The 24,760-nt window shown below is 38.3% G+C and overlaps 1 protein-coding gene across 3 annotated transcripts in view; it reads left to right on the forward strand.

The window, feature by feature from the left end:
* Positions 1-222: 222 nt before the first annotated feature.
* DMTF1 (cyclin D binding myb like transcription factor 1) overlaps positions 223-24,760 on the forward strand; it is a 66,888-nt gene continuing 42,350 nt past the window's right edge. The window contains exons 1-9 of one of the 3 annotated variants that reach the window (XM_038389120.2): positions 223-379; positions 11,064-11,180; positions 12,198-12,320; positions 13,436-13,530; positions 15,639-15,753; positions 19,137-19,213; positions 20,775-20,932; positions 23,024-23,056; positions 24,276-24,385. In XM_038389120.2, the coding sequence (XP_038245048.1) occupies positions 11,072-11,180; positions 12,198-12,320; positions 13,436-13,530; positions 15,639-15,753; positions 19,137-19,213; positions 20,775-20,932; positions 23,024-23,056; positions 24,276-24,385 (820 nt within the window). In that variant the 5' untranslated portion in view covers positions 223-379; positions 11,064-11,071. Of the gene's footprint in view, positions 385-11,063; positions 11,181-12,197; positions 12,321-13,435; positions 13,531-15,638; positions 15,754-19,136; positions 19,214-20,774; positions 20,933-23,023; positions 23,057-24,275; positions 24,386-24,760 lie in introns of those variants that run through there. The other 2 variants (XM_038389115.2, XM_038389132.2) reach the window with 2 other exon arrangements.

Raw genomic sequence — 24,760 nt, forward strand, 5'->3', positions numbered from 1 at the left:
CCTAGTTCCAGCACCTATGCACCCAGGGGTGGGATGGGGAGGTATCTCCCCTCAGCAGAGCCCACAGAGGAGTGGAACAGAGTCTCCCTTTAGCAGGGGTTGGGAGTGGGGGTGTCTCCTCTCAGCAGGGCACACAGCTGGGGATGGTGCGACCTTTCTCGCGCTCTCCCCCCGCCCGCCCAGCTCCGTGAGCTTTGTGGCGCCGCGCCGCGGCGGAAGCCGGTGGGCGGGGCGGCGGCGGCTCTTCCGGCGGCTCGCTGGCTGCCTGCGCCTCGGCCCCGCTGCTGCCTCCCCCGCTCGCTGCCGCTCTCGGCGCCTCCATCCTGGTACTTCAGAGTCTCCATCCTGGTTTCTCAAGTGCCCGGACCCAAAACAGGAAGTAAGGTGCGAGGGGGACCCGCGGGCTGCCGGGGCCGGGAGCAGCCGGCCGCAGGGCGCGGCGGGAGAGCCCGGTGGCGGGGCGGCAGCGGGGGGCGGCGCAGCCCCTTCCTCTCCCCGACGGCTGGCGGGGCTAGGGAGCGGGGCTCGCCGCGGCCTCAGCTGCCGCCGCCGCCGCCGCCGCCGCCGGGCGAGAAGAAGCCGCGGAGACGGGAAAATGGCGCCGGAGCTCGAATGGGACCAAATGGCGGCGCTGCCGGGCGGGGGCCTGGCCGGGGGGGCAGAGGCGGCTTCTTCCCCCACAGCGCCCCCCCCTTCCCTCCCCTCCCCCGAAGCTGGGGGTGTGGGGGAGCAGCCCCTCCCCCCCCGGGGCTGTAACTGCTCGCCAGGAGGGCGGAGCTGGCGCACGTGTGGGCGTGATTGTCACCGGGCGTGGGGGCGTGATTATTGCAGCAAAACAGTGACCATTGCAAAGCAGGTGAAATATAAACTGAAAAATGCAAAAGTGTTTGTTTGTTTTTTTTTATAAACGTATGGTAGCGAAAGCGCCCCGGAGGAGACTCATTGTGCGGGGGAGAATTACGGGTTATTGTTTGCGCTTTTGGGGGGGGGGGGGATGATGATGATGATGATTTTTTTTTTGCCTTTTTCCCGGCTTTTTAACCTCGTGTGTTTAAATGTTAAAAGCCCGGCTGCAAAGCATGTGTGACATTTCTTCTTTCCTGGGTCTGGTGTTTTATCCTGGTAGGAGACATGATTGGGGTTTTTCGTGGTTTTTTTTTTTTTTTTTTTTTTGGTGGTGGGTGTTAGAGTAGGTTTCTAAAAGAGGAAATCTACGAAGAGTGAGGATTTTCACTTAAATTCTTAAAACTTATTTTTTCAACTAACTTGATGATTATGCTTTAGCCATACGACATAATGCATCCTGTTAGGAGAACATGTGTATCCCTGTTTTATGGAAATTATTGTGCTTTGTTCTAGTTGTGTAATGAGTTCTGGCTATGATGATGCATAATCAAACATTTATAGTAAATGCAAATATATCCCTCACGCCACATCTCATGAAGCAATTCAAAGAAAGTATAGCGAAGTATATGTGTACGCTGACTGAGAGAGTTACTGAAATTTTAGTTCCCAGTTAGAAGTAGATAAGGGCATTCATGTAATTTGACAAAGGTTATTTGTTGACAAACTTACTGACAGTGTAATGTGTAGTTTGATACATTGACAAAATTCGGGTAATAAGCATCTTACAAACATGAAAGATGTAGTGAAGTGCCTTCATAATGAAGTAAAAAGATACAGCTTGACAATAACTTTGCCATGTAGATGAAGACAACTGTAAAGAGGGGAAAGAAAAAAAAAACTTTGGAATTTGGATGATATGTGCTAGGGGTCGGCAACCTTTCAGAAGTGGTGTGTCAAGTCTTCATTTATTCACTCTTATTTAAGGTTTCGCGTGCCAGTAATACATTTCAGCGTTTTTAGAAAGTCTATTTCTATAAGTCCATAATATATAACAACTATTGTATGTAAAGTAAATAAGATTTTTTAAAGTGTTTAAGAAACTTCATTTAAAACTAAATTAAAATGTAGAGCCCCCCCCGGACCAGTGGCCAGGACCCAGGCAGCATGAGTGCCACTGAAAATCCGCTCGCATGCCGCCTTCAGCACGCGTGCTATAGGTTGCCTACCCCCAGTATATGCCATCTGAACGTTGACTGAACTTTATAAATATGGGTTTCAGAACAGCACCGTGTTAGTCTGTACCTGGAAAAAGAACAGAGTACTTAGAGACTAACATTTATTAGTCTCTAAGGTGCCACAAGTACTCAGTTCTTTTTATAAATATAAAACCCCTTTCTTCTTTGTAAACATTTGTGTAGTCAAATAAAATCAAATTCTTTAGAGTTGATACTGTAAATAATAGGAATATCAGCTGAATCAGTAATATCCCACAGAGGTGTGGATTTTGCAACAGTTATCAGGGCTGGAACCTGAAACTGGCTCCCTGCAGAGACAGTTGTAGGATCAGCGCTGAAATATTAACCATTTGTGTCAATATTTCAACATAGGTCACAGCACTCTTCTTATTTATAGAAGTTAATTCGTATGTTTAGCTATGCTTCTCAAAGCATCAGAGCTGTGGCTTTCCATTATCATAATTACAGTAGGTATAATACTGAACAACTTTTCATATTTGTCAGTGTATTATGAAATATTAATGTATCTAAAGGTGAAGAGACAATTTTGAACATTAATAAAGAGTTGTAATTGAAATATTTTTTCTTTGGTGTTTGTTAGTGTATACCAATCTATCAAGTTTTTTATTCACACCTATCCCGGTAATATTTGAGAGCCTCAGAAATGGCCAGTGGTCCAATTTTCCATTGTTCTATATGATGGTTGAAGGCATGCTCTCTGCTTCATATTGCAATGGTTGGCTAAAACTGTGTGCTGGCACACCAGTACATCTGGAATACCTCATAAGAGTGACCATATTGGGTCAGACCAATAGTTTATCTAGCCCAGTATCCTGTCTTTCGACAGTGGCCAATGATTTAGTTGGGGATTGGTCCTGCTTTGAGCAGGGGGTTGGACTAGATGACCTCCTGCGGTCCCTTCCAGCCCTGATATTCTATGATTCTGTGAATACCAGGTGCTTTAGAGGGAATGAATGGAACAGGTAATCATCGAGTGATATGTTCCCTGTCACCCATTTCCCAGCTTTTGGCATCATCCCTGCCATCCTGGCTAATAGCCATTAATGGACCTTTTTTGAACCCTTTTATAGTCTTGGCCTTCAAAACATTCTCAGGCAAAGAGATCCACAGGTTGACTGTGCGTTGTCTGAAGAAATATTTCCTTTTGTTTGTTTGAAACCTGCTGCCTATTAATTTCATTGGGTGACCCCTAGTTTTTGTGTTAGGAAAAGGAGTAAATAACACTTCCTTATTTACTTTCTCCATACCGGTCATGACTGTGTAGACCTCTACTATATCCCTCCTTAGTTGTCTCTTTTCCAAGCTGAAAAGTCCCAGTCTTGTTAATCTCTCCTCATATTGATCTCTCCTCATTCCTCCTTTGACTTCAGGAAGTTGTCAATTTTATGCTGGTGTAAATGAGAACAGTTTGTCCCAACATGTGTTTAATATACCTCCTATCTCTGTGATAACCCATCTGTATAAATGTTTGTTATAAACGCTGCTTTTGAACTCGGCCGACTTCATTTCAAATCATTTAAAATAAATCATGACATATAGACTGAATTTCCATAGAAAACCTCGTACATGGAATCTCTGTATTTGGGCTGATTCCAACCCCCTAGCCCCCAACTTTTGCAGCTATTTAAGAAGATTTCTTTGTGACAGATTTTTTGAATCTGAAATACTTAACTGCTGGGTCTAATTTTGCTGTTACTGCACCATATGCTATTTGGACAACCAGAAGCAGCCATTGTGAGCAAGAAGTCATCTTGTTTATGTAGTAATTTTTATAAATGTGTGCCAGGTGACCAGTGAAAACTGCTGATTATGATTGCATATATATTTATTAACTTACTGACTTTTTAATGAGAACACATTCAGAACACATCAAAAGAGTTGATATAGCTTTAAAATACAAGGTGTTGTAGGTCATGTTATAACTAGAGCTGTCAATTAATCACAGTTAACCCATGCAATTAAAAAAATTAATCATGATTAATCGCAGTTTTGATCGAAATGCTAAACAATAGAATACCAATTGAAATGTATTAAATATTTTGGATGTTTTTCTACATGTTCAAATATATCTATTTCAGTTACAACACAGAATACAAAGTGTACAGTGCTCACTTTCTATTTTTATTACAAATATTTGCACTGTTAAAATGATAAACAAAAGAAATATAGTATTTTTAATTCACCTCATACAAGTACTGTAATGTGATTTCTAGCGTGAAAGTGCAACTTATAAATGTAAATTTATTTTGTAACATAACTCCACTCAAAAACAAAACAATGTAAAACTGTAGAGCGTATAAGTCCACTCAGTCCTACTTCTTGTTTAGCCAATCACTAAGAGAAACAAGTGTGTTTATGTTTACAGGAAATAATGCTGCCCGCTTGTTGTTTACAATCTCACCTGAAAGTGAGAACAGATGTTCACATGGAACTGTTGTAAATACCTTGCAATGCCAGCTACGTGTCAGATATGCTAAACATTCGTATGCCTTTTCATGCTTTGGCCACTGTTCCAAAGGACGTGCTTCCATACTGATGACACACGTTAAATAATGCATTAATTAAATTTGTGGAGAATTGTATGTCTCCTAGTCTGTTTTACCCCCATTCTGCCATATATTTCATGTTACAGGAATCTCAGATGACAACCCAGCTCATCTTTCACTGCAGATTTGACAAAACACAAAGAAGGTACCAATGTGAGATTTCTAAAGATAGCTACAGCATTCAACCTAAGGTTTAAGAAGCTGAAGTGGCTTCCAAAATCTGAGAGGGATAAGGTGTGGAGCATGCTTTCAAAAGTCTTAAAAGAGAAACCCTTTGATGCAGAAACTACAGAACCCAAACCACCAATAAAGAATATCAACCTTCTGCTTGTGGCATCTCACTCAGATGATGAAAATGAACATGCCTCTGTCTGCTCTGGATCGTTATCAAGCAGAATCAATCATCAGCATGGACGCATGTCCTCTGGAATGGTGGTTGAAGCATGATGGGACATCTGAATTGTTAGCACTTCTGGTGCATAAATATCTTGCAACACCAGCTACAACAACGCAATGGGAATGCTTGTGACATTGTAAACAAGAAGCGCACAGCATTATCTCCTGCAAATGTAAACAAACTTTTTTGTCTGAGCTATTGGCTGAACAACAAGTAGTACTGAGTGGACTTATAAGCTATAAACTTTTACATTAATGTGGTTATTTTTTTTACATGATTCAATATTTTTAAGTTCAACTTTAATGAAAGAGGTGAATTGAAAAATACTTTTTTTGAGTGCAAATATTTGTAGTAAAAAAAAGGGCACTGTACACTTAGTATTCTGTATTGTAATTGAAATCAGTATATTTGAAAATGTACAAAACATCCAAAAATATTTAAATAAATGGTATTATATTGTTTAACAATGTGATTAATCGCGTGATTCATTTTTTTTAATTGCTTGACAGCCCTAGTTAAATGTTGGTTACAATGGTGATAGTCTTGAATAACTACACTGATGTCCTATCAATTCGAATGTAGTTGCTCCAGTTTAATTTTACTGTATCTAATAGTATCTTGTAGCAAGAAATCAAACTTTAAAAAGAAATATATTTTTACCCAGTGAAATTAGCAGTGTGGATCTATTGAAAAAGGACCCATTTGTGGCACTTGATGGGAGGACTAGATCTGAAATCAAGTTAGTAGGTAGAAGGCTATTGCCACTGCTTTGTTCATTTCCTAATTAATAAAAGGTCATATTTCTTCTTAAATTTGTTCAGATTAAGCATTAGATCCAATAATGAGTGTATAAAAACAGTTTCCGCAGAACTTGCTGTTGTCCCTAGTATAGTTACATAGTGAAATCTCATGACTGAGAGCACTATAGAACTTTTGTTACTGAAAATCACAATTCTCAATTTTGATGACTTAATGTAAAATCAGCATTGTCAGAGATTAGGTGAACCTATTGTACACCTCATAATTTTCTGAAAACAGGTTACCATTACTGCACTATTTAGTTTCAGTGGACTAGCTGCTATGAACAATAATCCCTGAATCTTTACTATCCATATTAAGAAAAAAAACATTAAAACAGTCTGCCCATAAGCATTGTTTAACCCACACAATGTGTTCGGTTTCATAAGAGAACTGTTTAAATCCCATATGATTTTTAATTTGCAGCTAAGATTGTTTGGGTGCACTTACTAACAAAGCAATCCGTAAAATCTAGGAAATCACTTATTTAGGTAACATTGGGATCCAAACCATTCACATGCTATCTGTCTTCACAACCACTCATAATAAATATTCGTACTATTCCCCTTTATCCACCCAACATTATATTATCTTCTAGTACAAACCTACATCCTTCCACATATTACACACAATCAAACACAGTATGTACTCACTTAAGTTTTTGTTTATGGAAGATGCATAAAAGGATGATCAGGGTAGCAAACTGTATGAGAGACTAAAAAAGCTGATGTTTTTGGAGATGGAGAAATTGTATGTCGGTAATGTCAAAATTGTAGATTATCAGAAATAGGGCCATGACTGTTTGTGTGTTTGACTTTTTTTTGAGTAAATGGATTGTGGAAGGAAGTAGTTTTTGTGTTGGAAGAGATTTTTGTGTGCGCGCTGAAGGAATCTTAACTGCGGTGTAGTGCCAATGGTAAGATACAGCAGTCATCGTGATAAATTGAAGACCTCCAGGAAGAATGTTTTCCCTGCAGTCAGTATCAAGGAAGTCTTCATTAGAATGCATTGTCTCCTGCAGCATCACTCTGCATTCTGCTGTGTTCTGTATAAGAATGGTAGTCTATCAGTGAATTGTCTGTCGGGGTCACTATTCAATTATAGTGTACCCATTCCTATAGTATCCGAGAATATCAAACAGAAGAACTTTGCCTAGGGTTAAAAAAAAATAGCCATTAAAGTTCTGAAAGCTGTTTATTTAACAAACACTTTTTCAGAATTGTTTAATATTGTATTTCTGTTAGATTAGCTACCCCATACCTGTGGTATGTCCACACTTGCACTCTATTGTCTGTCTACATTTACATATCTCAAAAGAGTTTCCCTTATTTTCCCTTCACCCTTTAATCCACAATCTAAAAGAGTGCACTGATTGGAAGTGTTTCATGATATTCAGATTTGATTTTTCCTTTTCAAGTTGCTTCCCAATAATAGTTTTGCGACTGGGCCCTGATCCAAACCCTATTGAAGTCAATGGGAGTCTTTCCATTGACTTCAATGCTCTTTAAATCAGGCCCTCATTTAGCATGGTTTGGTAAAAATCATGGTTACCTGAAATTATGATTTCATATGTGCTAAACCTCAAATAGGGGTGAAAGTGGTTTTTTTTTTTTTTTTTTTTTTACTAACTATCACCAACATAACTTTCTCTGTGCCTCAAGTCAGTGTGTCCCCATCTCCTCTCTTTAACCTTGACTTTGGCATACATCATTCTCGGGGGTAAGATGTTTGATAACAAGCACCGTATTCTGCTGGGTCTTGGGTTTATGTTGGAGAGTGCTACCTTCATTGCATAATCCCATTTTGTCAGGTGACTCCATGGGAATTGGGCTCCGTGGGGGTTTTGTGGTAGACAGGGAGTAGCTGGGAACTCTGATGGTTACTGTAGCATCATCTTTAGCTGACTCTGAAGGTACCCATGCAGATACTTCAGTGGGAGGAGATGCTGCCCTAGGCGTCATTAACTTCTCTTATGGTTGCTGCTGCATAGCCATGAAAGATAACGCAACAGTGGAGAGAGAGTGGCTGTCTCCTGTCTCTGCTTACCTTAGGGAAGCTCCATTTCTTGAGGACTGTTGCATTGGAAGGCTGTACCCCACTCCCAAAGATATTTCTTTCTCTTCCCCCACCTTCCAGACCTTCAATTTGCTGGATTCTCAGACACCACCTCTACAATTTTTCAGCAGCTTTACTGGGACAATAATGCTTAACTGCTCTGCATTCTCAACAATTACTCTACTCTCAAAGTTATATTGCCAATTTAGGAGCCTACCCCCCATGCCAAAATGTCTCAGAGAGATCTTTCCACTGCTCTCCAACCAGTCCTAAATGCTTGTGGGAAAGAAAGGGTGGCAGGGCAGAGGAAAGCTCAGCTGTCAGATCTCTTTATTTGGTTTTCATTGTGGATGCCTACAATAAAAATCCTGTTCTATATTTCCCAGCATTTATAGTACTAGAACTTTCTCCCCCTCCAAAATCAATAAAAAATGAGCCTTTAGTGAAACCCATGGTTGAAATTTGCTTTTATAAACAAGTTGGTCTCGTCTGTCTTCCACACTGTAGTGGGATCCATTGAAGTCCTGGAAGGAAAAACAGCTGACTTCAGTGTGTGTGTGCACGCAATGGGGGGAAATAATCATACTCTAATGGCTGCTAAATAAGGATGCTTCATTTCAAGAAACTTTGCCTTGAGGATTGTAACTACAACACTCCCATGTGATCCCATTCCTGTTGAAAACTGTCTAGAAAGTACAATGTGCTGTGGCAATAAAGAGTCCTATTCTTCCATCAAAAGACAAAGTGAGGAATTTTCCTCTGTTTGCCCACCTCTCAAACATTAAACTAAAGAATCAAGGTTGAAGTCTAAAGAAGGTATAGTCCACCCATTAATAAAACATTTTGAATATTTCTCAGTCTCCATGTGGGCTAAGGATGTATGTTCCAGTCCCTTAAAATCAACAACATAACTTTTTCAACAAATACTGCTTGCAGTTTAGTTTGCTCTAGGTTATCACAGCATTCAGAATTCTCACCATAATGAAGCGCTAATACAATTTCATCCTAGGAAGCAACCATTATTACCCATATTTTAAATGGCTGGTTGTTTTAAAGTGGAATCCTTCCAACAAGCACCAGACTGGACTTGCATGATTTGTGACGCTTTCTAAGATGATGTTCATTCTAAATGCCAACAATGGTCTTATCCTCTCTAGTAATTACAGCAGTTGCTGACAGTCTTCACTAACTAATTAGACGAAGTGATTCTATCTAAAATAATAGTAGTTTCTTGCCAAAGCAATACCACTCAAGGAACGCTATCAATTTAAAATGTAGGTTGTAAATTCCTTATGGTAGGGGCTGTCTGTATAAACCCTAGCACAGTGGGACCCTGGCCTGGTGGGACTAATCTGTAGAGTTACTGTCAATAATAACCACTTATAAACATGAGTTAAAAATCTGTTGCCGGTACTATACTGCCCCTCTGACCTTTTTCAGTGTTTTGGTTTTAGAATAACATTTTCTAGGTTTTAAAAAGTATTTTTCTGTCTACTGTTGCTGTGTGGAAGAGCCACTCACAAAAGGAAGGGTGGGGCTAGTTGGGAAATGGTGGCATCCTCCTTCCAGTGACGGTGGTCCATCTTATTTAACATCCTAACTAGAGATCGGGAAGCTAAAGTAAACAATCCATTAATAAAATTTTCAAATGAAAAATTTCACAAATAGTAGAGAGGGCAAAGAAATAATATAAAAAAGACTTGAAGACCTTAGAAACATAGGCAGAGAGAGTACATGAGATTTGAAAAAAATAAAAGATAATGCATCTAGTGAAGAAGAATCCAAAACATTGGTATGTAGTGGGATAGCGAAACCTGAGAAGCACCTGCACAGAGACCAGGAGCTGTTAATGGACAGCACATTCATCCTTCAGTATCTATAGTAACCAAAGAGGCCCGTGCATCTTTGGCTGCATATGCAGATCTATATTGTAGATAAGAGAGGTAATTGTCCTTCTAGTACTGTCTGGTTATGACCACAGATGAAATATTGCATTAATTTTTGGGCACCATGTTACCAGAAAGTATTGGACAAACTGGAAGGAGTCCGAGAAGAGCAACAGAAAGAATGATCAGAGGCCTAAAGGAGTTTGATTATGGAGGAAAGATTAAGGGTCCAATCCTTCAAAGATTACCACACACAACTAACTTAAGCCTGTGAATACCATCTTTGTAGTATTGAGGCCTTGAAAAGAGCCAATTGCACATAGCTTGGCTAAACAATGGCTAAGGAGGATAATGTGGTAGTCTATGCATGATTGAAGGGTGTAACATAAGGAAGAAGAGGAATTATTATTATTATATGGCAGTTTGGGATATGAATAAGAGTAATGGGATGAAATTAAGAAAGTGAAAATCTGTACTTGCTGACAGTGAGATGTATTGTGGAATAGTCCCATAAAGGAAGTATCATAGAGTCATAGAATATCAGGATTGGAAGGGACCTCAGGAGATCATAAAACAGGACCAATTCCCAATTTTTGCCCCAGATCCCTAAATGGCCCCCTCAAGGATTGAGCTCACAACCCTGGGTTTAGCAGGCCAATGCTCAAACCACTGAGCTATTCCTCTCCCCCCAGAAGCCCCATTAGTTGAGACTTCTTAAATTCAAGGGGATGAAGCAGTAGCAAATGCACTGTAGGGAACAGTTGTGCACTGGCAGGAAGATGGACTAAATGATCTGTTAGGTCCTTTTATTTCTAATGCTTGTGATTCTTCTGATGATTCAAATGAAATACTTTCTATTTAAATTAATAAAAAAGTCACTTAGGGAGCTTATGCAGAACCTGATTTCCCTTCTGAAAATGGCAAATGCACCTAAATTGAGAAGTTGGGCTCCTGTGTGCATATCTTAGGCACCTAGATAGCTTTGAAATGTTCTTTATAATTTATAGAACTGTATATGACAAAGGTACAGGAAAGCAGTTGTGTTGTGGAATAGTGTTTAAACATGGATGAAAAGTCAAGTCAGGTATACTTTTCAAGCCTCGACTTGCTGAGGCCATACTATGAGTCAGTGTCAGAACAAGGATAGAACCCAGGTCTCCTGACTCCCAGGTCCCTAGAGGAGTTTTGTGCTACTCATTAAATGCAAGAGAAAAAATATGTCGTATATTGAAAGTAGAGCCTTCTCAAAGAAGACTTTAATTTTTTTTCTTCTGTTCAGGTTTGAGTATGAGCACAGTTGAAGAAGAGTCTGACACAGTGACAGTAGAAACCGTGAACTCTGTGACTTTGACCCAGGACACCGAAGGGAACCTTATACTTCATTGCCCTCAGAATGGTATAGAGAATTATTACCAGTGTTTGTATTTTCTCTGTTTTATTGGTTCTATTTATTTTGAAACCCTTTTCAACCTCCCTGTCCACCTGTGTCCCTCAAGTGAGATGTTATCAATGGATGTCTTTGCTGTCCATGCTGAGGTTCTGTCTGCTTTGGCTAGGCAGGATATTTGTGTTCTAGGGTCTCCCTTTTCAGGATTTCCCTTTAGCTCTCTTTAAAGCTGTGTGTAAGACCTTTTCCTTTCAGGTAACATTTTTTCTTGGGTATGTTGTCCTGCTTGTTGTCAAGTTTTCCCTTCAAGCTAACTTGAATTTTTTTAAGTGGCTGGTTCCTGGGCCATTCACTCTGTTTTTAGTTATTTCCTGAAACTAGTACAGCATCTCTTTCACCTTTAACTGGTGCATTATAAAAGCAACATTTTAAAAATACAGATCTTGACTTCTTTTGGTCACACAGGGTTATTAACATCTTTTATTTGATGATTTTACAAATCTATCAGTATACACTTTAATCCTACAGAGAATTTACAAACTTGCTTAACTTTAAGCACATGAGTAGCTGATTGACTTCAGTGGGACTGCTCACATTCTTGGAGTTGAGCACTAGCATGGATATTCGCGGGCTCAGGGGCTTGCTTTGCTTCTGAGAGCGATTCAAATGTTGAGGACCAGAAGGGACCACTGTGATCTTTCTAATCTGGCCTCCTGAACTACACAGGCTTTAGGACCTCCCTGGATTAATTGTTGTTTGAACTAGAGTATATCTTTTAAAAAATCCCAATCTTGATTTTAAAATTTTCCAGTGACAAAGAATCCTCTGGTAAGCTGTTCCAATGGCTAATCACCCACACTATTAACATGGTTTAGCAAGAGTGAGGTTCAGTTTAAATACGAAAGAAAACACTTGAATGGGAGCACTGAGCAAGCTTTCACATGTTTGTTTTTAGCTTCAGCAATGTTTAGTCAACACAAGATTCATTATGTTAATAGAAAGGGCTCTGGATGTGTTTTTGTTTAGAAGCTGATGAAGTAGACTCAGAAGACAGCACTGAACCTCCACACAAGAGACTTTGCTTATCATCAGAGGATGATCAGAGTATTGATGATTCCACTCCATGCATTTCTGTTGTTGCAGTTCCAAGTAAGTCACTGAACACTAATCAAAGTGCACATTATATTTATGTTCTGGCACTCTTGAAGCATTTAAAGATTTGCCAGAAACAGACAGGAGTGGAGGAACTTCATCACTGCCCTAAATGCCAGAGGCGTAATAGGAACATCATGATGACCTTGGAGCAATAAAGAATTATGAATATTTTAGAACACTTTATTTTGTCAGTGTTTCTATCAATATTTTACACTTTAACCTCCATAAGTCATAGAACACTTTACAACAAGCTATATATATGCAATATCAATGAAGTAAACCCAGCTATTGGATAGAGAGCAGCAACCAACTAGCATACTGTACCACTCGGGGAGGCAGAGTTGGGAGGACACCAACGTAAACACTCTGTTCTTACTAAAAGAGTACAGGATCTTTATGTCCAAACAGAACAGTTGGGCTTTCCATGTTTGAGGCCATATCTGAAAGATCCACACATATGTAGAGAACTCTGTGGTGCTTGAGTTATTTACCACAGTATGATAGAGAATTGAATCAAGCTTGCCGGGTTTGAACCTGTGGTTCTAGTGAGTCTGAATATTCCAAAACACTAAACTCTCTACTCTTTGGCTCTACTTTCTGTCCTGTTTATATGAAGTATAGCATCTAGAACTTTGTTTGGACTTTATTAATTGATATTTTTACAAATGCAAACCACTAATGTTGGAGTTAAAAGAAAAATAAGCTTTAAAAGTTGCTGCCAACTGGTTTGAAAGTTGTACACTAATAGTCATTGGAGAGTAATGAAAACAAAATATAGAACAGGAAAAGAGACCTTCACATTGTGCTGTTTCCACCCAGTTATTTAAAAACTAATTATATTTTTTGTTTTCACATTCAGTTTTACAACCATGAATTCTACCAAAGGTGGTAGATGTCCTAGTTATATATGTCCTACTTTAAAGTCCTTATTTGAACTTCAAAAGTGAAGTATTAGCAAGCATCTTTGTGTTTTTACTAGACCAAAAAATCAGTGTCAGAGCACAGCTTTATTAAGATTTGCAGACCAGGTACTGTGTTGTATAAATCCTGTACTCTACATATCAAATATTCCAGAAATAAACTACGCTACTAATTTACATGTTTTGAAGTTTCAGAAAATGATCAGAGCTTTGAGGTGACCATGACTGCTACCACTGAGGTAGCAGATGATGAGATTAATGAAGGAACTGTTACTCAGATCCAGGTATGGTAAAGCTTCAGGCTTGGTCCAAGGGCATTTAATTAACTTGCCTCTGCATATTCATATTAAGAAGCAAAAAGTTTTGATTAATAGTCACTGTGTGTTATGTTTGTGAAAACTGACCTACAGTGACACTGGTCTGTTTAGAAGATTCTGTCCAATAAAAATACATTTTAATTTTTCAAGGAAACCATTGATTTGGTGAAATTTTCTGTACCACTGATTGGTGCAGTAAGTTATGGACAGGTATAGCACACATGCTTTGGGTTGTTTTAGAGAGAGGCCATATAGAAGGATAAGGTGGCTGGGCTTTTAAATTTTACCACTAGTGCAGGTGTGGTGTCAGGGAAAAATAAGTTTTACAATTCTTATGGTAAAACCTTTCAGATGGTACCTTTGTCAAGAGAAAAAGAAATATTTAAGCCTAAAAATACTCAGCTCTCATACAGCGCGGCTTCACATTAAAAAGCAACTTAGATGTTGGGCCCAATCCTTTTTTCCACTCAAGTCAGAGTTTTAACTTCAGTTGGAGTAGGGAACTGAGCCCCATTATCTAATTAATCCTCACAACACCTTTGAGAGTTAGGATAGTAAGTATTATTACCCCTATTGGGTGTGGTGTTTACAGCTCCCATCTCTCCAGAGAAGTTCTAGCAAGGATAGTTGGGCGAATGGACCTATTTGTGATCACTCTGCTCTCATCTGGCCACTGCCAGGCCTTTTGGGGCAGAGTTTTAAAATCCCTAGCTTCCCTGGAGGCTACAGCAATGCTTTCTGAGGCCTGGTCTATAACTAAAACTTAGGTCGACCTAGCTACGTTGCTCAGGGCTGTGAAAAATTTCATGCACTTTGTGATGTAGTTAGGTTGACTGAAGCCTCACTGTAGATGCAGCTAGGTTGACAGAAGATTATTCCATTTACCTGGCTGTTGCCTCTCAGAGAGGTGACATTACCTGCATTGACAGAAAAACACCTTCTACGCTACAGTTACACAGTTGCAGGGCAATAGCTGTGTTCTGTAGCTGCTGTAATGTGTACATATCTAAATCTCTGAATGTTTTTCTTACTTTTCTCTTCCTGCTGTTGTAGCTCTATTTAAGCTGCATATCACCTGACTCCACTCACTACAAATACAGTTCTGCCATATCCAGTGTCTTCAAAAACTACCAGTTATATTTTTCCACCACGCCATCTTACATGTCTTCAATCTTATGGTCCTTGCTAGTTCTTTACCCTCTTATGTCTACTCTCTTCATACCCATGCATGTCCTAACAAATTTACAATTTTAAGGTGGAGGTTACAGTTGGGTTCTAAACTATTGAGTGTGTCCAGTTTTAATTGTATACTTTATAAGTTGTGTTAACTAAGTTTTTTTTTAACAAATATTAACAAATTGCATTATTAATTTTTAGTATATTTTATTATTCAATGCTAAATGACAAATGTAATTGTCATAAATTCATACATCAGCTGGACACAAATAACGACTGATTTAAGCCAGTATCTGAATAAAGAATAAACTTTTTAAAGAAAATACTTTCTTTACAATGCACAAAAGCTGTGTTGTTATGAGATTGTATGTTACTTTGTTCATTTGTGAAGCTTCTTGTAAATATCAGTCATTTCTGATGATGGTGTGTAAAGTAGGCCCACTGCAAGGAGAGAAAAACAAGGGAAAACACAGATCTTAGTTTGTAAACCTTCACATTATGCAGAATATAGAGTAGCGGTGGAGGAGTGTACATTACAGTAGATAAGCAAAATGATTCAATATATCCTCAATTAACAAAAAAAATAGAGCTTTATATCCAGTGCCATTACTGTGAGAAAATTGGTGTGCATTTTTGTAAAGGATAATGGGGAAGAGATATTGGTTTAAACTGGCCATGAGTATGATGCGTAAAAGTGTTGTTTAAAAAGGGAAAATATCCTGGTAGCACCCCGCCTAAAACAACATACTTTTCTTAGCAGCCTAGCAAGGTGAACTAGTGTGAGTAGCCATCTTTTTTTCCACTTATACTGCCAGGTATTGCATATTAAATTCAAGGTCGGGAATGAATATGAAATCGTACTCTTAATAACAAGGTACTCTTTAATTCTTCTTTTCAAGATTCTTCAGAATGAACAACTGGATGAAATCTCTCCTCTAGGCAGTGAAGAAGTGTCAGCTGTTAGTCAAGCCTGGTTTACAACCAAAGAGGATAAGGATTCACTAACAAACAAAGGTAGGATATTTAGACCTAAATTCTCCCATTGGTTGCAAAAAGGTGAGCTGATCTGTATGATATGTGTGTGAGGGTACTTTTTAGGCTGCATAAAATACCCTGTATTTTGGCGCAAGATGCCTGCATTCTTGTTAGCGGGGTGAAGTCTAAAGCTAGAAATACAGACGCTTTCCATGCTGGGCAATAGTAAGTCTTCCTTTGCCCCAGACAAAAGACAAGATAAAAAGTGAAAGGGGATCCAGAGGGATAGAGAGAATGACAACTAGGAGTAAAAGTGTTTCACTGTATGTTACCAGGAATTTCAAATTAAGTTACAAAGGAGAGTAAAAATAAGGAGACTATTTATTTAACAAAATGAAAAATAATGCCCTATAGAATCTACTGGAGCTTGTGTATGTGGCGTCCTTATTCTCTCCTTTAATTTTCCAGAATGTTACTTGAAACACAATGCTGAATTAATCCTGCACTTGATGTTGATGTACAACAAAAACATGTGATCAGTTTCTACTCCTCTTGTTCCCATCTTGATGTAGAGGGATAGAGTGGTGCCCACCCCGATGTAGCTATAGTAAGGGAGGGAACAGGTGCTATAATGCTCCCACGAGTGGCAATGTTTTAGTAGCAGTAGTAATTATTTAAGGAGATCCTGCTTAGGGTTTGGTAGTGTCTCAAGTCCTTTAAAAGCTTCACATGATTTAAACTTAGTGCTGCAGAGCGCTTCAGAACTTAGTTGTTCCACATTAGAGCTGGTTGAAATTTTTCATCAGTGTTTGTTTTCAACAAAATGTGGCCTTTTAGGAAATATGAATATGTTTGTGATGCAATTTGAAACAATTTTTTGTTAGCTTTTTTTATTCCCTCCTCCCTCCCTCCCCCAACTTTTCCCTCCTTCTTCCAGTGGGGAGGAAAGGGGTGAATGAAAATTAGTTTCTTTTCTTTTTTTTCTTTTTTTTTTCCCAAATAAAATTGAAACAAACTTTTGTGGAAAAATTTTGAACAAAATAAATATTGTATCATTTCCTTTTAATTTTTCACAGAAACTCCATAGGTCTGAAGTTTACTGCAGAGAGAGGATGGCGGCTTGTAGGGAGGGAGCAATGACTGGGAAGCATTGGGAATGGGAACCTCAGAGCTGGGAGAAGGAAGAAACAAGCACCCATCATATTATCAGTTTCTGTCTATCACTTTCATTCACTGTCCTGATTGGATGCATGGTTGCTTTTAAGAGCCACTAGTTTCTAATCTCCATGGTGCTCAATTCAAGAACTGAGGTGGGCAGGGACAGAGTAGCAAAGAGACTGCTTTCCATTTCTGGAGGCTGGGGGTAAAGTAGTTGAGATACGCCATGACAGTAGCTGGTAGACTCTAGGGTGGAAGCAGAGAGAATATGTACCTCCTTTCCAGCAGCCAGTGGGGGAGGAATATGAACTTCACGTTTATTAAAATCAACTAGCCTAAAGCAGTGTTCTCCAAACTGTGGCCAAAGGAGTTCTTGCTGATGATTTGGTGAAGAGCTGACTGGTCACATGCTGCTGGGTCTTCTCATTTCCAGCGGTTCAGAGTGAAAACATACTAAACACTTCCCTCGTGTTTCTTTCCCCTGTAAGTAATTGTCATAGTTCTCACAGGCATATATAAGGTCATGAATTGCAGGTGGCCTGTGCAATTGTAAATGGAGTGGAGGATTGTCTGTGCAATTGTGAATGGGAGAAGTGATGCTGGAACAATCTTTCCATTAAATTATAGCCCATTTTACAAAAAAGTTTGGGAACCCCTGAGATAGTGGCAGAAATCTGCTGGCAGGTGCCATCTTTCTCAGAGAAAATATGCTTGTAGGAATCCCAGGAATTCCCCCATCACCGCAGTTTGGAGGTGGAGCCTGAGCTTCTCACCTGGGCAGTGTGTACCACCAACTTTTATGCCCCCCGGCTAACCGGTGTCTAAATAGGTTTTTCAAGTCCTGTGTCAAATTATATTAAACTTGGCTTAAGTTGGCTAGAAGTAGGCAAACGTAGCAAAGGTATAATATAAGGTTTTCCCTTTCTGCAAATTGGATGATATTCACTGTAAGTTGCAGCCCAGTCTCCTCTCTTGATGATTTATATGCTCAGAGGTCATGTAAATGACAAAGAATTGTAACTATAAAATATAGGTGTACTTTACCTCTGTGAACCTCATCTAGGTCTCTGTACGTAGCTTGAGAGGAGAGAAGATTGGGGACATGGTGTAAGAACATTTCCTACCCTGCAGGAACAGACATTAGCTATAATGACAAGTTACTTTTGATTTATAATTAGATTTCAGTAAGCAAAGCTCTTTGTCAATTCTCTTCAATTGTTTTTGCTGGTAATTATCACGCTGAGAAGGAAACACTTGGTTTTTCTGAGCAGAGATGGGCATGTAGCCAGCATTCAGAAGTGGGTCAGGAGCGTATCCTTAATTACGTGTGATCTGTCACTAGTAAAGATGTTATGAGCACAAAAGAGAGAAAATATCTGTAGACAAGAGTAAAGGGGCAGTTATTTTTAATGCCACTTGGCTATTATATCATGGTATTTAAGGTTTGCATTCTTATCTCTGAATAAAATTGAATTGGTTTTGCTTTTTTAAAAAAGCCAAAAGCTTAGATGGTATTGAAATTACTGCTTAATGTTTGTTATTGATTTGCCATTTTTATTTGGGAAATACAACACATGCAACGAGGCCTCAGTTCTGATTGCGACCACTAGGTACTAGTCCCGATACAGATAATAATGACATTGGGCCCAATTCTGCAAACTCTACTAGGCATAGAGCTTATTATCATTGACTGCATGGGGAGCACCAACAGCAGTTAGCACTACACAGGCATGGTTGGAAGTGATAAGGTCCATAACATAAGGCTGCAGTGTTGCCAAGTGTCACAATTTTATTGTGAGTCTCGTGATATTTGTTTTTCTTTAGGCCCTGGCTCATGTAGTCATGTAAATACATGAGAATCTCAGCTTTCATTCTTATTTAAAAAAAAAAATAGCTTCCAGTCCTCATGGTTGCAGAGAAAAGCCTAAACACATGACTTGAATGCACTCTAAAGATTAAAAAACCAGACACCAAATAAAAACAACTCCAGGTTTTTTTTAAGTGGCTTAAAACCATCAGAATCTTGTGATACTTTTTTTTTTTTTTTTTTTTTGAACTGTTGGGGTTGGTGATACTGAAGCCATCAAACATGAAAACTAGTTGCTTAGCAAATAGAGTAATTTCTGCTACATAATGGTTCTAATTAGTTTGTAACTACTACATGCTTTTCTTTGTTAATTACTTCAGTAAGGAATAATGTGTTCTGATTTCCCCCACCTTGCTGGCCTCCAGCATTGTGATTATTTTGTCTTGTCCATTTTAAGGCCATAAATGGAAGCAGGGAATGTGGTCGAAGGAAGAAATCGACATTTTGATGAGTAACATTGAACGTTATTTAAAGGTAGGAATTACAGTACATTAGTCTGCTAGTTTAGCTGGTTATGCTGTTTCTACAATATCCTATTTGAAACTAACTTTCTGTAGAACTTCCAAAGAGCATGCAAATGGGCTTATTTTGATCATTTTGTAGTAGAACTGATTATTGCCTGTCTGAAATACACAAAAATGTTTCTAATGCATAAAATCAGTAAATATAATTTTTATTGTAATCATACTTAGGATTTAAGGCTCTGCCAGATCGTCTCACAACACTTCCAGTTTGCATGCTCAGAATAATTCATTGTAAAATTTTACATCAGTGTGCTCAAGTGGTGTGATCTTCCCTTGAACATGTGTAACTCCCATGGAAATCATGGCCACATCAAGAGAAGAATCTACACCTACAGAAGGGGCTAGATCCAGTCTTCACTAGGGCATGTGCAAACACCTCTGTGTACCTTTTCCAGTACTAACACCTACCTGCACAGGTATTAGAATTTATACTCACAAAATTGTGCACATGTACATGCCTTTTTTATTTAGCTTGGTCAAATTAAAGTCTCAGTTCTTTCTTGGGTTAATAATAACCCTCTGGATTAACATTGAAATGGTTTGTAAAATATAATTTACCATACCTTATCCCCATTTCTGATGTTTGCTTGTCTTTTTCACTTCACTTAAACTAAATTGGTCAGTTTTGTTTTTCTTTTATAATCAGGTTCACTTTCTAGTTCTCATTTGCTATCACGATTAAGCTTTGTTTGAGTTTCCATCAATGTAAAGAAATATCTTACCTTAAAACAGGGGTGCCCAAATACGCCCCATGGGCCATACATTGCCCACCAGAGCGTTTCAGGAGGCCTGCTTCAACACAATAATGATTGATCAGCATTTTGTCATCATGTTTACATCATTTTAGTTTACACAGTGTGTAAATAGACAATACTGTATATAGAAACAACCTATCTAAATACATACGAAACAAGCTGAACTTAAAATATAAATCAATACAGGTGACTTTAAATCTGATTAAAATATGTAGAATCTGTACACAAGGTTGTGCTTAGGTTTATGTGGCCCTTCTGTGTAATAAGGTTGGGCACCACAGCCTTAAAATTAGCTTTACATTGATTGATTGATTGATTTTTTTTTTATGAAAGCATTTCTTCAGATTTTTTGTGAAACTTCTTTCTCCTTACAGAAACCCCAGTGCATGAACTAAACAGTGTCAGTTTAGATTTATTTTGTGTGATATTCTCAGATTTGACATTGATTTTTTTTTTTTACCACAAAATATACATTTACTAGAATTTTCAAACTTGTATGGAAGTTAGGCACTTAAATGCATGTTTGGGCCTCTGAATAAATTATCTATTTTTCAGTGATGTTCTGCACTTATTTGGGCAAATATAGATTCAGTTATCTAATTTAGGAATCCAAGTTTACAATTTTGACCTATAGCTTTATGAAATATATCTCATGAATTTCAGAAGAATATACCAATCTTCTCATTTTTAAAAGTTCTGTTTGTCAATGATACACAGTTTTGTCTAAAATCTCATTTTAAAATGTGATCTATCTAGGCCCGTGGAATAAAAGATGCCACTGAAATTATCTTTGAGATGTCAAAAGATGAACGAAAAGATTTCTACAGGACCATAGCATGGGGTCTGAACCGGCCTCTCTTTGCAGTTTATAGAAGAGTTCTTCGCATGTATGATGACAGAAACCATGTTGGAAAGTATGAAAATCTATAATGATGCATGACTTGATTGGTATCATTAGGGTCATGTGTTTTGTTTTGGGTTTTTTGTTTTTTATTTTACATGCACTTCAAGTAATGAAAATGACATTTTGGGGGGAAAAAGGTAAATTCCTTTCAACTGAGAGGTAGTTGAGAAGCAAGACTAGAGGCTATAGCCATGAGATTTATTAGGCCTAGGGGAAGAAAAAGGTTAAGCTCCCTCCCTTTTTGGTTCTGTTGATATAAAGTCTTGTCAGAACTTGTATAAAAGCTTCTAGTGATCTCTAGTGTAGCCTTTGTACATGCACAGAGATGAATTACTGGCCATGCAGCCCATTGCTGTCGCTCCACGTTATTGCTTCAGCTATTTTTGTGAATTTATGGAATTAATTTATTATATATTGAATACACAAGCAACCATGCTTGTTGTATTTGATAACACTGATAGCACATTTGTTAGCAAATACTATTTTACTTTTCTAAACATTGCTTTAACAAAGGTTAACTATTCTCTAAACACTCCTGCATTTTAACAAGTAGATAAACAGAAAGCATAGGTGACTTGCCCAAGACGTCACTCAAGTGAATGTTGGGGTCAGCTTTAGAAATCAGTAGTTCCTGGCTCCTGGTACTGAGCTCAGTCTATTAGAGAAGGCTGTTTCTCTAAATGGGAGGGAGATGGGGCATTAAAAGCAAACAAAAAAAATCACGGTTGGCTGATTTAATTTTGGTATTATAGCTCAAGAACTGGATTCTAAAAGAAGCAATCTACAAACTTTTTTTTTACAAGAATGCATAGCATTTTTTTAATGCTTTTTCGTATTAACCATTTAAGTTATTGAAGAACTTTCACAATGGTGAAAACTTAGAAACAGAAAACATTCAGATGAAAAGCCATTTTCCTGCATCCTGCAGGTCAGTCCACGCAGTGGAGGCTAATGTCTCCTGCCAGTAGTTCAGTACGTTTCTTCGTGTCCTTTTCTATCAAGTGGGATGATTCTCTTTGACCTAAGCTTTACAATCTTTTGAGATTTCTTTTTCTGGTACTTTGTTTAAATCAGTGGAATTAGTTAGCTAGGTGGTTAGCTAGCTAACTAATTGGTTTTCCTTCCTTTTTGTAACTTCCCAGAACTTTCTCTGAAACGTGATCCCATCACATGTCCACTACTGTAGGGAGATGTATGTTCAAGATAAAAACAACATCCCATTAGAGGCAGGGATTTGTTGGCCAGTTATCTTTTCTGTGCCCTTTGCAGACACCTCGGATTTATATAAGATCTTCTCTTTCCTTCTTAATTCGTAGTCCCTTCCTTTCCATAATTTTGTATAAGAGCTTCCAAAGGACTGATCCTGCATCAGGATATGCTAACACACAGTTCCATTGACTCCAATGGAATTTCACATCGATGCACGGGACAGCATTGATGCAACCTACTGTAGGATTGGAGCCTAATACATCTGTGATCGTATTCACTATAAAAGGATTACCAGGATGTGGAGAGCATTGTGAAGTGGGCACAGAACTAAAAGCCAGGCCATGAACTGCTGAGTACTGATCTTGTCTCTGACATGATTTAGAGGGCAATTCATTTAATCCCCCTGCCTTGAATTCCCTAACTGTAAAGTAATGGAGATACTTATCCCCCTGGGGTGATGGATAGGATTTTAGTTAACGTTTATAAAGCTCTTTGAAGAGGAAAAGTGCGATTTGAGTGCTAAGTGTTTGTTGTGTTTATTGCCACAAATGCATTATTACGACAGTCACCAAATTAAGTAGAAGATGTGCTGTGAAGAACTAGCACAACCCTTCTTTAAGTCATAAGTGGGCCTAATTCTGATTTCTTATACCTGAGAAGTAAGTCCATTGAAATTGAAGGAGTTACACCAGTGTAAAACTAAATATGAAGAGATCCAAACGTGTTTAGAAATGAACAAAGATAAATAATTTACCTTTAATGTGCTTTTAAATATTCAGATTGTTTCCCTCAGTTAGAAATTTTCTTTTTGTTAACCATACACAATGTACTACTAACAACACAAAAGTGTATGTTTCTGTTCTAAGTAATGTTCTTTTTATTAATTGCATAGGTATACTCCTGAAGAAATTGAAAAGCTCAAGGAGTAAGTTTTGCATTCACAAGATCTTATCTAATTTATTTATAACAACAGTTAAAAAAGAATTTTATAAAGGTTTTATGAACATTTCAGTTCAGTGATCATAGGTAAATTGACTGCAATATCTCTTTTCTACAAAGTAGTAGTGCACCAGAGTAGTTTGAAGGGCAATGAAAGCCACTTTCTGGCCAATTTCTACTCGGATGTATTTACAGATGTAAATACAGCACTTAGCCAAACTAAGATTGATGTATTCTATTGAAACCAATGATACTTCAGATTGTCATAAGTATAACTGAGAATAGTTTGATCCTCTTTCTTTAGAGAGCTTGAGCAGTGGTTAGTTGTAAGGATGGTTGAATGGTCAAGCATAAGATTCCCCTTATGAAAACAGATGTTGGGAGACTTCACCAAGACATCAGTGAGGGTCCTTGAATCTGGAATACACATGCTTGGTGTGACAAAACCTAGGATATTCTTCAGGCTTATCTGTTTTCCCAGGCTTTTCCTCAAGGATTGATTGGGTTGATTAGGATACAGCTTGCATTGTTGGGAAGAATGGAGGATTTAAGGTGGGAGTTACTTTGTTTGGATATAGATCCAATTGAAGTTTCTATGCGTTTTGTAAGGCACCTAGAGTTCCTGATGGGTTCATAATAAATTGAAATGAATAAGTAACCATGGTTTAATATTTTAATCCACTCTGAGAAGTGGTGAAGGAAGGGGAATGCATAAGCTTTAGAAATAGGAAAGTAGTGAGGCAAGATGCAGTGTAAACTGGCTTCTTGGGCAGGTGAGCTATAGAATTCCCAGTTTTTCAGCACCTATTATACCAATATTCATGAATATTCTCTGAATCAAATGCAAAGTCTTCCCATGGGAATAGATAAGAATTTGGAATGGGAGTCGCACCTTTCATCTGAAAATCTCAAAACATGTTTCAAACAATAATAGTTAAGCCTCACAACATTTCTGTGAGGCAGGTAAATATCATTATACCTATTTTACAGATGGATAAACTGAGGCATGGCCAGACTAAATGGCTTTCAGCATAATGTGACAAATTAGCAGCAAGAATTAGGAATAAAACCTTGCCATTCTGACCAGTCCCATCTACTATGGGACTATGCTCACACTCCAGTAATATAATATTTTTTATTGCCTACCACACAATATAGGTGTGTCAGTCATTTGAACAAAATGCTAACAAACTGTATTCACTTAGGTTAAGAATAAAGCATGGTAATGATTGGGCAACAATAGGCGCTGCACTGGGAAGAAGTGCTTCATCTGTAAAAGATCGATGTAGGCTGATGAAGGACACCTGCAACACAGGTATGGTATTATAACACACAGGTATGGTAGTATAGTGGTGTCAGTAAAGGATATTCTAGTTAAGGCTGTGTCAACTTCTCCATTGTTATCTCTTTCTGTTGTTTTTAGAGATTTCCTGTTCTCTAGGAAATTCACTTCAGGCTGAAGCTTAGCATAAAATTTGGTAACTTTTTTATTTTAAGTCTTTTTATTTCTAATTTCAGCTCACAAAGGGCAAAAAAAATTCCAATGCATATGTAACTTTTTTTGTAGGCCTTTTAATAATAATCTTGAGCTCTGGTGTTCCTATGGTACTTTTTCATCAAGATGAATTACAAAGTATTTGATACATTTTAATCATAGGATTTTTACAAACTTTCTCTCTCTCTATATATA

The sequence above is a fragment of the Dermochelys coriacea genome, chromosome 1 (genome assembly GCF_009764565.3).
Source record: "Dermochelys coriacea isolate rDerCor1 chromosome 1, rDerCor1.pri.v4, whole genome shotgun sequence".
NCBI classification, from domain to species: domain Eukaryota; kingdom Metazoa; phylum Chordata; order Testudines; family Dermochelyidae; genus Dermochelys; species Dermochelys coriacea.